Source organism: Juglans regia, chromosome 9 (genome assembly GCF_001411555.2).
Source record: "Juglans regia cultivar Chandler chromosome 9, Walnut 2.0, whole genome shotgun sequence".
In the NCBI taxonomy this organism is placed as follows: Eukaryota; Viridiplantae; Streptophyta; class Magnoliopsida; order Fagales; family Juglandaceae; genus Juglans; species Juglans regia.
The window spans coordinates 22,246,263-22,259,962 of NC_049909.1; the positions used below are offsets into that span (position 1 = coordinate 22,246,263).

General features: G+C 37.9%; 3 protein-coding genes across 3 annotated transcripts; 1 reads left to right on the forward strand and 2 right to left on the reverse strand.

Annotated features, from left to right (window-relative positions):
- Window positions 1-1,019: 1,019 nt before the first annotated feature.
- LOC118349491 (thioredoxin 1-like) lies at window positions 1,020-3,036 on the reverse strand. Its single transcript, XM_035694271.1, has 2 exons — window positions 2,627-3,036; window positions 1,020-1,601 (listed from the first exon to the last, which is right to left on the reverse strand). Exons 1-2 carry the CDS (start codon window positions 2,862-2,864, stop codon window positions 1,288-1,290), a joined length of 552 nt encoding a protein of 183 aa, XP_035550164.1. The 5' UTR covers window positions 2,865-3,036; the 3' UTR covers window positions 1,020-1,287.
- A 911-nt stretch (window positions 3,037-3,947) lies between these two features.
- On the forward strand, window positions 3,948-4,523 carry LOC109018137 (RING-H2 finger protein ATL77-like). The gene has a single exon (XM_019000324.1). The coding sequence runs from the start codon at window positions 3,948-3,950 to the stop codon at window positions 4,521-4,523; it is 576 nt and encodes a 191-aa protein (XP_018855869.1).
- A 6,437-nt stretch (window positions 4,524-10,960) lies between these two features.
- Window positions 10,961-12,741, reverse strand: LOC118349473. The gene is made up of 2 exons (XM_035694179.1): window positions 12,382-12,741; window positions 10,961-11,397 (listed from the first exon to the last, which is right to left on the reverse strand). The coding sequence occupies exons 1-2, from the start codon at window positions 12,475-12,477 to the stop codon at window positions 11,173-11,175; spliced, it is 321 nt and encodes a 106-aa protein (XP_035550072.1). The 5' UTR covers window positions 12,478-12,741; the 3' UTR covers window positions 10,961-11,172.
- Window positions 12,742-13,700: the final 959 nt, after the last annotated feature.

Consider the following 13,700-nt stretch of genomic DNA (forward strand, 5'->3'; position numbering starts at 1 on the left):
AGATGAAGAACCCTTAATGCATTTGATAAATAATTAAATCCCATTTGAATAATGAGATGAGATGATTTTAGATAAAAGTTAAATAAAATATTATTAGAATATTACTTTTTAATATTATTATTATTTTCAGATTTGAAAAAGTTGAATTGTTATTATATTTTATGTGAAAATTTAAAAAAATTGTAATTATGAAATGAGATGAAACTATTTTTGTATCCAAACGGGACCTTAATGTTTACTAAGAAATTCACTTAAACAATTATAAATAATATAGAATTCACTTTATGTATTTATCTCTCTTCAATTTTAGACCATAGAATTGGGTCAAAAACTCTAAAAAGTCCAACTCATGAAAAAAAAATCCAAATCCATGAAAAAGGTTACGGATTTAGGAAAGTTTCTATACAGGAAAAATTATATTTCTAAGTCTGTTTCTTGATACAACAAACGCATTACTAATGAGACAAGCGTTTCGTAGAATCATAACAGAAAAAAAAGCCCAAATCCAGTAGAGCAAAACACATTCAAAAATAGATTAGGCACCGCCCGCAGAGCAGCTAAGGGAGCAAATGGTGGTTCTAATACTTTTTTCTGTCCATGTGCCTTTGCACTGTCATCTGTTCTAATACTATCATCTATTCTAATACGTAGTGCCGGTGCCTCTGCCGTGACTAAAGCCAGCAATATTGATCTCAGCGATATTTAAATAATGAAATGATCTCAGATGATTTATAAATAGTAATGAAAATGTAGTAAGAAAATAATGATAAGATACTGAATAGTAATAAAAAGAAATAAAAAGTAATGATAAAATATTGAATAGTAGTGGAGTGATCTCACTACCCAAACACAGCCGAATCTTGGCCTTTTTCTTTAGCAAGTTTCATGGCCTTGATTCCTCTAATGAAGGCGAGCATAGCAGCAGCCATTAACCAAATGTGTGTTCCTAGTCCTAGTTGTTAAAGCACAGCTAATATAACCTCCCCAGTCCCCTCCACCTCTGGTCTTCCATAATAATATAAAGAAACATAAGCCAACAGGCAACAGTTGCTATATTAACTCATACACAGGAGAATACTCTCAAGACATTTCAAACAAGTATATTTGCAAGTACATTCTCCTCCTAAGGTAACAGAAGATACAGCTGCATCTGATAACTATACAGGAGAACAAATATGAGTTTATTGTGGGTACAATGTTTCCAATCTCGGGACATCAGAAACTAAGAAAAGAAATAGATACTACAAACAGCTCGATTCCAGTAAAGGCTTTCTTTACTTGCCACCTCTACAAGAATTTCTCTATGCTAGTTGTCAATGTGGATTTGGGAACAGCACCAATAATTGCATCTTTTTTCTCACCATTTCTGAAGATGATGACAGTAGGGATGCTTCTAATACCATATCGTGTGGCAACTGAAGGGCTCTCATCAGTATTAACTTTGTAGCATTTGAGCTTCCCAGCATATTGCTTTGCCAGTTCATCAATGATAGGATGGATCATACGGCATGGCCCACACCAAGGGGCCCAGAACTCAACCAGAACAGGGAACTCAGAGTCGAGAACGAGCGACTGCCAATTTGCATCTGTCACAGCAGCCACTGCAGTTATCCAAAGAACAAAGTTTTAGTTTTGTTAAGATTTTTCTCAAACCATCGAAAGAGACACTGATCAGCCATGGTTCAAAGTGCACAACACCAAAAGAGGAGAAGCAAACTTTCACTATAGCCAAAGATAGGCTACAAAGTTCTGCATGCCTCAACTGTGTGAAGAGAACTTAGAGAAGCGTGTGTGAAGGTAGCTATCAAGTACTGAATTCTGTTAGTGGCAGGCAACCATATCAATCTGCATCAAGCCATTGACTCCAGGGGACCGAAACCAAATTTTAAGGCAACCACTTGGATATGTTTCAATTTTTTTTTTTTTGGATAAGTCACTTGGATGTCTCTAATCTATATCTGGTAAGATTCTTCCTTGCTACAAGCGACATAAAAACTGTCAACGTTACCCTACAAAGTGATAACGCATGCCCAAGTCCTACCACACTACCAGGTCAAGCACTCGGCTGAACAAGTATCGCTTCATGATATTCCTAAACCAAATCCCATAGAATAAACAAGTATTATCAAAATACTTCCTTACCAAGAAATTTATTTTAAGTTCTTACTTATCGGAAGAAATTATTGTCTACTAATAAAATTTTCCTCTGTTCTATTCTCTCAGCTAATGAAATCCGGAAGCAATTGAACTTTTGTGGCCACCAAACGCGCTTCGAAGTAACAATTCGAAAGTATCACCATTTCTTCATCCAGAGTAGTCCCCGCAAGAATCAAAGGAACTAAACAGGAAAAGGAAACATTACGAGAACAAATTTAAGCTAAAAGGGGAAAATAAGCGATATTTTTGGTGGCTCAGAAAACATAAAAATGAGCAGAAATAATCTGACTAACGAAGTCTGAGATTAGTTCATTATCGCTTTACTCTGCTATGTCTTTTCACTCCGTAAAATTTCCAAACTTTCTATGATTTCCTTTTCCTTGCCCATACAAATTAAACAGAATTGAAAAAAAAAGGATAAAAGAATCAAGCAAAGCAGGCCACTGGAGTACAGAATCATAATCCTAACCTTCGACAGCAGTGTCCTGAGCCTCGCACACGACTAGACCACCACGACGAGCGAGTCGCGAACTTGGGATCGGACTCACCGAGCCAAAAGAGCGAATTGAGAAACTCGGTCTTGCCCTGAGGCCTCCGAACCGGGGCAATCTACGGGCGGAGAACGAAGATGCCGCGATCGGAGAGATAGTAAGGGAAGGTAGAGTGGAGGCGCGAGGCACGATAAGGGATTCGAGCACGGTGGCCATGGCAATAGCAAATCAAAGCCCTACAAAGAGAGAGAAATAATGGGTACGAAGTGGAGGGTTTGGGATCTGCGAGAATGCGGAGTGAGAGAGAGAGTGTATAGGGTTTGGTGATTTGGTGAGGGAATGGATGACAAGGGAGGTGGCAGTGGGGCACTCGCAAGGATGGGGGTGAGGAAATGGGTTACTCTCAGGTTAATTCTACTGCAGTGCGGTCTGGTAACCAATAGAATCAGGCCGCTTGTACTAAGGGCCATGCAAATGATAAATCAATTATCATAATTTTTATCTCAATTCTAGCATCGTATTAATTATAAATAATGCTATCCTGTCTATTAATTTCTTATTTTAAACTAAATATCTTGAGAATTAAAATTCAATATTAAAATTTATTATCTTTCCAAATCTATATGATTAGTATTGTTTTTTTCTCGTTATAGATCTTTCACGTTTCAATTTTTTCTCTGAGAAATACGTACTTCCCCCTCCCCAAAACAGTACTTCCCATTATTTATCAACACATAAAAATGGGAATTTTCGAGTCACTTTATCAGATTATTATAAAAATCGAATTGCATGCAGTTAAAATTAAAAGAAGTCATAAATAGATTTTAAAAAATAAAATTATAAATTAACATAATTTAATATAATACGTTAAATTTATAATTTAACTTCAAAAATTAAATCACTTAAATTTACAGTTACATAATAACTTTTAAAACAATATTTTTCCTAAAGTAAATAAGAACAAACGGATAATCCTTAGAAAAAAAGAAAAGAGGATAATATTCTAATAAATTCAACTTTATATTATTAACTATCTATAGTTGGACATGACTGTTGGACAGAGCCTGCCAGCCAACCTTTGACAAAGGTCTCCCATAATGCCCGCTCTTATCTGAAGGCTAGACGCCCATAATAGGAATCCACAGACCATGCAGGTTTGGATGCAGACAGTTCTTAATCTCGCTTGTCACTCGGCTTTTGTTGTTTATAAAATCCAAAGTTGAAGCACGTACGTGTACAGACGTCGATCCCTATCTAAAACATATGGCCGATCTTAATTTGTTCTCACAGTTTATTCCCATGGCCGATGGCAAGGTCGTTCCACCACGCTTTGCTCCAGCACTTTCTTCTCCATCTTTTCATTTTACAATAACTCTTGATCTCCCAACTTCCATCATTATGTGCATTAGCGTGATGTTGTTCTTCCTCATCCTTGCTCACATTCTGCATGCTTTCTTTCAATGGCTGAAAGAGGTGAGGCCTGGATATGATCTTGAAGAAGGAGAAGGAATTCATCGACAAGACATGAATGTTTCTAATCCAATATCTCATCCAGCTGCATTTTATCAAGCTATAGAAGAAAACAATGTCCGAGTGTTTGGAATATTAGATAGGTTTATGAGGGACGTAGGTGAAAGACGAGGGCAAAGACTGAGGGCCTCAAAGAAACTGCCGACTTTGGTAAATTATGGAAGCCATGGTATAAAATCGGCCAGTTTTTGTAGTACTGATTGTGCCATCTGCTTGGAGGATTTTGCAGTTGGGGACTCATGTCAAGTTTTCCCAGTGTGCAATCACATTTTTCATTCCAATTGCATTGACCACTGGTTGAGGAATAAGATAACTTGTCCTGTTTGCCGCAATTGTGTTCTCTAGCAGGACGTATGATCATCATGAGCTGCCTCTTCGTGTCCAGAGCCGCCAGTAAATACCCACCAAAACAAAAGAAGAATAAGATTGAAGAAGAACAAGAAACGAACTCTAAATACCCGTACTTTAATTTATATATTTAGGCATTTTTTTTTTCCTGCTGTTCTTGTGTCGTTGGTCATGATAAGGAAGAATCCTCTTCGGATCCTTTCTTGATCTTAGATGATTTTATCTTGTATATATCTTTACTTTCCTAGTTTATAGGATAATTTCAACTGTATATATTCTATTATTTGTTTCCTATTATATAGAACTTTTCATTTGTAAATATGTTTTATATAATGAAACTGATAGCCTCAATATTCTGTTGAGGATTTCAGTCACATTATACACAGGTCATTGAACTTCTATATGGTAGGGGTGTGCAAAATTTCGAGAATTCTGACTCCGTCCGACCTCCGCTCCGATGCCGACTCCGACGGAGTCGGAGTTGTCGGAATTCGGAGTAGCTCCGAATTTTTTTTTTAAACCCAGCTGTAAAACGACGTCGTTTTGGAGCTGGGTTTAAAAAAAAAAAATATTGAACGACACCGTTCCACTTAATATGGAACGGCGTCGTTTCGGAAGTTCCTTCTTGAAGGAGCTTCTTCTGAAGAACGTCGTTCCTCTTCCTTCTTCACTTCTTCTTCTTCCTTCTTCACTTCTTCTTCCTCCTTCACTTCTCTCTCGCGTCTCCCGTCCCAGTGACTGAACCAGTGAACTGTGAAGCCGTCCTCACGTCTTGTGTCTTTCTTGCTAGCGTGCCGCCGTTCGTCGTTGCTCCTCCCTGCCGCCGTCCCTCTGTTCAGCTTCCACCTACGGTGAGCCCTAAATTTATGAGCCCTAAATTTAATTCAAGCACGTCTCTTATGAATTGGAGCCAGCAGTTGTGATTTTTGTGATTCTTGTGTATTAAATATTCAATATAGTCCCCAACACGGCGCTCAAAAACATGAATTTTACATTGTTTTGAAGACTTGCGCTCGAGCGAGGTGTCTAGCGCAAGTCGAGCGCACGTTGTATTGAACATTGGCTCGAGCGATATGTCGAGCGGAAGTCAAGCGAACCTCTCTGGAAGAGTTCTGCTCGAGCGCTACGTCGAGCGCTCATCGAGCGAACCTCTCTGTATGAGTTCTGCTCGAGCGATATGTCAAGCGCACGTCGAGCGAAACTCTCTGTATGGATTCTGCTCGAGCGCGACGTCGAGCGCAGGTCGAGCGATCCTCTCTGTATGGATTCTGCTCGAGCTCCACGTCGAGCGCACGTCGAGCGAACCTCTCTGGATGGATTCTGCTCAAGCTCCACGTCGAGCGCACATCGAGCGAACCTCTCTGTATGAGTTCTGCTCGAGCGCCACTTCGAGCGCACATCGAGCGAACCTTTCTGGATGGGTTTTGCTCGAGCGCAGGTCGAGCGAACCTCTCTGTATGGCTTCTGCTCGAGCGCACGTCGAGCGCATGTCGAGCGAATCCATCTGGATGGGTTCTGCTCGAGCGCACGTCGAGCGAACCCATCTGGATGGGTTCGTCTGAGTTAAGCGCACATCAACCGAACCTCAATGTAATAATACATCGATACATGTATTATTATGATACAATAATACATGTCCTATTGTATAATACAATAGCCTAGTTTATTTTTAAACTAATTTTTTGCTTCTAATTTAATTTTTTCAGCTTCATTGATTGTGATATGGATCCTAGACATAGTGGAGATGATCGTCCACAAGGGGATGTGGCGGATGCCAATGCTACAACTCCTACACCGGTGGGTACTTCCACCCCTAGAGCCACATCTAGGGCAGCTACATCTAGGGCAGCTACATCTAGAGCAGCTACATCTTGTGCGAGTAGTCGACTCCCACTCCCAGTTGATATAGAGGATGAAGATATGTTCAACGAGGAAGAGGAGATGCCCATTGAGCAAGATCAACCACCACGACCTTCTAAAAAGAGGTCGTGGACATGGGAGCATTTCACCAAAATACCTGGTGAAATTGCGAACCCAGTGGCAAGATGTCATTATTGTGGATCACTTTGTGGATGCCATTCGAAGAAGCAAGGTACCAGTGTGTTAATAGCACATCTAAATGGTTGCCAACGATATAAGATAGCGAAGGGATTGCAAGCCACTGATCAGACCAACCTCAGTTACCAAACTTCTACAGCCACTGATGGTACACAGACTAAGAAATTGGTCATCCCTCAATACAGTGAGAAGATGTTGAGGGACATGCTTGCAGAGATGATAATTACTGATGAGATGCCATTTACCACAGTCGAGAAAAGAGGCTTTCGAAAGTTTCTAAATTTTGTTGAGCCACGATTTCCCATTCCATCACGGTATACAGTGATGCGAGATTGTATGAAGAGGCATGCGAAGGACAAGGAGGAGATGAGGAAGATGTTTATTACCACTGGCCAAAGAGTGTCTTTTACGACTGACACATGGACTTCCATACAGAACGTCTGCTACATGTGTATCACGGCACACTACATTGACAGTGAGTGGATTTTGCATAAAAAAATTATTAGTTTTAAAGAAATTGTGGATCATAAAGGTGCATCCATTGGGGCGAAAGATGGATGATTGTTTAAAGGACTGGGGAATTCGAAAAGTGCTGTGTATTACAGTTGACAATGCCAGTGCGAATGAAACAGCAATTGATTGGTTTAAGCGGAACACGACGGTGAGAGATGATGTCATTCGGGCCCACGAGTTTATTCACGTTCGATGCTGTGCTCATATCATTAACCTCATAGTTGTTGAGGGATTAAAAGAGGTTCATGATTCCATAACCCGAGTCCGCAACATTGTACGATATGTGAGGGGTTCCCCTCAAAGGCTTGCCAAGTTTAAGGCAATAGCAGAAGATTTGAAGATTGAATGTTCTAGTATGCTGTGCTTGGACGTTCCGACTCGATGGAATTCTACATACATGATGTTGGATGTGGCACAGAAGTACCAAAAAGCATTCGAGCGGATGGAGGTCGAGGATGGGGGCCTGAGGTATGCTTTGTTGGAGCCAGCAGGACAGGGGCTCGGTGCGCCAGACGCACATGATTGGACCAGTGTGAGTTATTTTGTTGAATTTTTAAGAACTTTTTATGAGATAACCATGCGACTATCTGGATCCAAATATACGACTGCGAACTCATTTTTCAGTGAGCTCTCGGAGCTTCACTTCCAGTTGGAAAATAGTTGTACTGACTCTGCTGGATTGTTATCTGATATGGCTACGAGGATGAAGATCAAATATGATAAATATTGGGGGAATATTGAGAAGATAAATAGATTGCTATTTGTGGCTGTGATCCTTGACCCCCGAGTTAAGTTGGCCGTTCTAGAATTTTGGGTAAATTCCGTCCTCGGGGCAGTGAAGGCTGGAGAGTTTATTAGATTGCTAAAAAGTGATGTTGATGACTTATATCATCACTACAGTACTAGTGCTCAGCCTTCATCCGCAGTTGGTAGCTCCTCACATTCGAGGCCGACAGGATCGACAGTTTCCTCAGGTGATACTGACCCATCTGTAGGGGTTAGAGGCAATCGTGTCATACGGCAGTATCATCAACTCATGTCAACAAGGAATATTATGCATTGTACATCTGAGGTTGAACGATATTTTATGGAAGCTGTCGAGGCACCTAGTGATGTATTTCAGTTATTAACTTGGTGGAAAGTTAATTCCACCAAGTATCCAGTCCTTTCCCGTGTGGCCCGAGATGTGCTAGCCATTCCTGTCACTACGGTTGCCTCAGAGTCGGCATTTAGCACTGGAGGTCGCGTGTTGGATGCTTATCGGAGTTCATTGTCACCGTCAACCGTGGAGGCCCTCGTTTGCACACAGAATTGGATAAGTGAAACGCCCATTGGACTAGATACCGTTGGCGTTGATGCCGAGAGCTATAGGCTTGAATCAGGTAAGTTTATATGCTTTTTAATGATGATTTAATTATTTTTAATGTTTCTAACTTCTACTTTTTATGATTTTATAGATCTAATTGTGAACCCTAACATAATTACCGATGATTGAGAGTTTGGAACGGACGCTACTTGAGAGTTGTGATGGAGTTGAGAGAACCTCATTTCTTGGTAAGAATCAAATTATTCTTTTACCGTATATAATTTTTTATTATCAATTTTTTTTCATCTATTGATTGCTATTTTCTATCTTCATTTCAGGCGTGACCAATGGAACATTGGGGTTTGAGTGAAACCCGTGTTTAATTTTTATGTAATTATATTTCAAGACTGAGTCATATTGTTATTACGTTATAAATGAGACTGTTATAACTTATGGCTGCATCATACATGTTATTTACTTTTTAAACTATTTATATAGTTATATTTATGTACTTATATCCCGAGCAAATACGTGGGATAAGTACTCTTTATTCTATAATTTCTATTAGTACTTATCCATCATCTCTCAAAAGTTTATAATTTATTATCCAACTGAAATTAATCGAATTATACAAATTCGTACCATCATTCTTTTCTATAAAATTTTAAATTTGTGTAATTTTCAACTCATGAGTCATGAGCACTTTTAATGCTAAATTTCAGGCGGACATAAAACAAATTAAAGATATAATCAAAATTCAGTAACAAAATTAGAACGAATATTTAAATTATTGAAAACTCTTGAATAAACTAAATATTTGTAGATGGTTAACTTTTAAAAAAATATATATATGTTGCCCACTATCTGAAACGAAATTGAACAACAAAATTTAAATAATAATAATAAAAAAAAATTCTGAAATTGAGTTCGGAGTCGGAGCTCCGACCTCCGTTCGGAACTCCCTCCGAACTCCAGTCGGAGATCCGATCGGAAGTCGGAGCTCCGACCTCCGTTCGGAGCTCCGATCGGAGGTCGGAGCTCTCGGAGCTCCGACATCCGATCGGAATCGGACTCCGACTACGTTCGGAGTCGGAGTCAGAGGAAAGTTTTGGCTCCGAATCCGGTCGGAGTCGGAGGTCGGAAATGACAACTCCGACTCCGTCGGAGTCGGAGCCCACCCCTAATTTCAAGCAACTTATATAATTGTAATATTGAGTCATTAATGCATGTCAAGATGTCATGTGACATACCCAGTTAACACCCCCCAACCAAAAATAAAAAAAGTGCCTGTGGCCACTGTGTTGGATTATTTATCTATGCAAAGGACAGCCTAAGCTCGAGTTTAAATTTTGGACACCAAAGACTATTCATCATATTGCAGTTTTTGATCCCTTATCCATTCTTCCTGTAATGAGCCAAATTAGCACCCATTAATCAAAGGACAGATAAGGTCAGACAAGAAGATTCCAACCTCACAGCTAACTGAAATCAGCTCCAGACTCCAGTGTAGGCTTTCAAGGCCTCATTTTTTTACTAGAAAGGCTGCTTTGAATAATCAGCACCGTAAAGGACTAGCATATATAGCATCTGGACTCTTGTCTCTTTTGACTTAATCACATTGCATCTTTGTGGGAGATAATACCAGTATGTCTATGGTAGGGCATCTGGATGGAGAGGAATGGTCTCAATTTTGAGAATCATGAAAGGATAATGAACGAGCTTAGAGCTTTTTTTCTTTGAACTTTATTCCATTGGTCGATTGTAATAGACTATGGCATGAACATACATAATTTTCTTGTATCTTTAGACACTTATGCATAGGTGTTACTCTTGTATATGTATCGTGTACTTGACTTCACCTTTTTTAATAAAATTCATATTTATCGATAAAAAAGAATTATAAATTAGTATTACATGTTATTATACATTATTGTTATATGGTAATAATAGTATGATATTTACGTATACTAAACTATTGTTAGTCAATTTATATTATAGTATAAGTATATTATTTAATAATAATTAGCTCATACTAATATTGAATTTAACTAACTATATAAGTTATAGTTATATAAGATATATATGATGAATGTATTGAAAAATACATATATTTTTATAACATATGTACAATATTGAAGTTGGAGTTGGAGAGCAAAATTGGAGTCGATATATCAGAATTGGAGTCGGTCTGTCTCCACCTTCGACTCTTAACTTTTTGGAGGAAAAAAAAAAACTCCTACTCCGACTGTCAAAGTCAAAGCGAAGCCAGAACAAAATCGGATTCAGATTCAGAGTTGAATTTTTGCTCTGTCATAATAAAGACTATTGACTTTAAGTGGAAGTTAATAAGCCTATGAAATTATAATTCTTGATGATCAATGCTACATTGACTCGCTATATAAATAGCTCTTGATTCCTCCTTACTATTAATTAAGTGAAATATGTGAAAGGTTTTATTTATTACTTATGATAAAAGATTTAAAACTTAATTACACATTGTAGTTTTTATTTTAACAAGTTTAACTACAGCTAGTATATCTATAATTATGCTAAGCATATGAAGAACAATTATATCTTGGATATACAACACCATCACCGACCAAACTTGCCAACACTGAATCTTGCATATCTGTAACAATGCCTGCATTCATCTTGGCTGTGTTTACGCAGAAAATTGATCCAAGAACAAAATAATTAACACAACAAAAGAAAATTAACTAGAAAAAAAAATTATGTGAGTTTTTTCTTTAGAATACTAACGTAAATCTGCTATTCATCTTCTTCACTACTTTCGTCACTATATAAAACTAAACTAATTTTACCAACATCGTCAGTATTTCTAATAGTGGTTGCCACTGGCTCTAGAATTTTTGCATCGGAGAGTTCTTTGGATGCTCCTGGGTCTAACTTTGCTTTCTTTGCTTGTGGCTTGACCTTTATAATCATATCAAATGGACGAGCTGGCCGATTTTTCCGGCCAACTGATTTCTGTTCCTGCAAACAATAACAGGTTTCATTCAGAAACCAATGCAAACTAATAATTCCAGAGGTGATATTCACTACAAAGATTTGAATACAGAACTCAATACAAAACAGAACTCAATCCAAATTGACTTGGCCGACCAATAATAATTAGAATCTGATTACTTCTTTTGTAAGTAAATATTATTTTTTACCAACTTCTCAAAAAAATTGGTATACAGAACAATGCTTTACTCAGCCAAATTGACTTGATTGGACGACAGTTAATCATTAGAATCTGATTTTTCTTTTTAATTTCAATATAGAGACACCCTATTAGCAGTCACACGATAATCACAACACAGACAAGGATGAATGTGTTCTGCTTTGGGTTGAGCATCATCTGGGTGGAATCCGCACGAGATAGGACCAACATCTCGCTACTGTTCAATTTATACCAAGCAATTGATGCCAGTTTTAATCTGGCTATGGTCCAAGTGCATACCATCAAGTTATACAATGTTACTTGACGCAAGAAATTTTCCTAGATAGAAGCCTTAAATCACATGGTAGAGATTCAAGTGAAACATCGCGACTTGCTTTATTGGTAAAGGCCCATGAGGTTGTATCGGAGACCTGGGTTTCAATGTGGTTGTGAATATGAGTGTGAGGGTTGCAAGGGTTTGCTGGAAGGAGGGGGTTAGTAGCCCAAGCGGCTTCCAATCACGGGCCAAATCACCAAAATTGGGGAATGGTGCAAAACTTTAAAAAATAAAAACTTTTTAGGGGGGAAATTAGTTTTTATAGTCCACCTTATAAAAAAGACCTTAAAATTAAATTAATATTCAAAGATTTTTTTTTTCTTCTCGTTATTTTGGTTCGCTATTCTTGGGAGTTAGGTCTGTCCATGCCTCAAATTGAAAAAAGAAAAAGAAAGGAAAAGAAAAAGGTCATAAAGATAGAAATGCACATATATCAAATTAAATATAACCTGGATTACCCATAAAAAAAATATACCTGGACTATAGGAGCTGGCCCAGCTGGGGATGTTTCCTTGAGCTCATGCAGAATATTAGACTGTGCTGCCAGTGCTGCCTGAAGAAGAAATATCATAACAACCAGGGGCAAGAGATAACGTTAAGTACAGTCTTGAGCCTCAACAAGACCATGCAACATCATATGCCGAAGGACAACTACTTCAAAAATTTATATGATACTTACAAACCTTTCTATTGAAGAGAACAATCCATGTGATGCAAAACCAGTATAAAACTTCCTTTTTTTCTTGCAAGTAAAACCAGTATAAAACTTTAAGCAAAAAGTATATCATGTATAAGGTCCTTGGCTCTAATTCCCTACTACTTGGATGCATAAACGCCCCTTCCACAGACAATATAGTCCACTTAAAACTGAATATCTCTAGATTTCATAGAAACTTCAATCAACTATGCAAAAGGCGCATCTAAGTACACGGGTGTATATAGACATTATGGTGAAAAACGTTTCTTGATAAGTAATAAAACTTTATTAAACTATGCAAAAGGTGCATCCAGGTACAAAGGGTATACACGAGAGAGTCACCTACCTAGAAGTATAAGAAAATCATGAAAAGTCAACCCACTGAAATTTGTGGGCTTCATCCTAACCCTCTCCAGATATGAAAAGGTCCACTACTCTTATGGCCATGACCCTATCCAAACCAACCCGTTTAAATAAATCACTCCACAAAGCACTAGTCATCTCACAATGGAGTAAAAGATAGCCAATGGACTCCCCATTCCTCTAGCATGTTTGGGTAATGAGACGAGATGAGAATTCTGTAAATAGTAGTAAAATGGTTTGAGTTAAGATGTTTTATTGGATTTTGAAAAATTAGAAATAAAAAGTTGAATAAAAATATTACAAAGTTAACAAATTGTTTGAATATAATTTTTTAATATTATTTTTGTTTTAAAATTGAAAAGGTTGTATTGTTTTTTGAGTTTTGTTTGGAAGTTTGGAAAAGTGTAATGATTAGGTAATGATTAAGTTGAAGATTTGAAATTATAAAGTGTTTTGTGTTTGACTGATATTTGGAAAGCAAATTATGACAAGTTTTGAGTGACAAGTTTGAAGATGAGATGAGATGTTCTTAACTCATCTCAATTCCCAAACGTGACCTAGTGATAATCATGATTCATATTACAAAACAATTCTCACAAAAACAAAGCAATCATGAACCAAAATTGTTTTGGACATATGCAGTGCTGACCTAATGGTTCTAATCTAAAGGGTTTGAATTACCAAAACTTTTTTCTTTATAAGTAAACAACTGTATTAATAAGAATAGACATAGC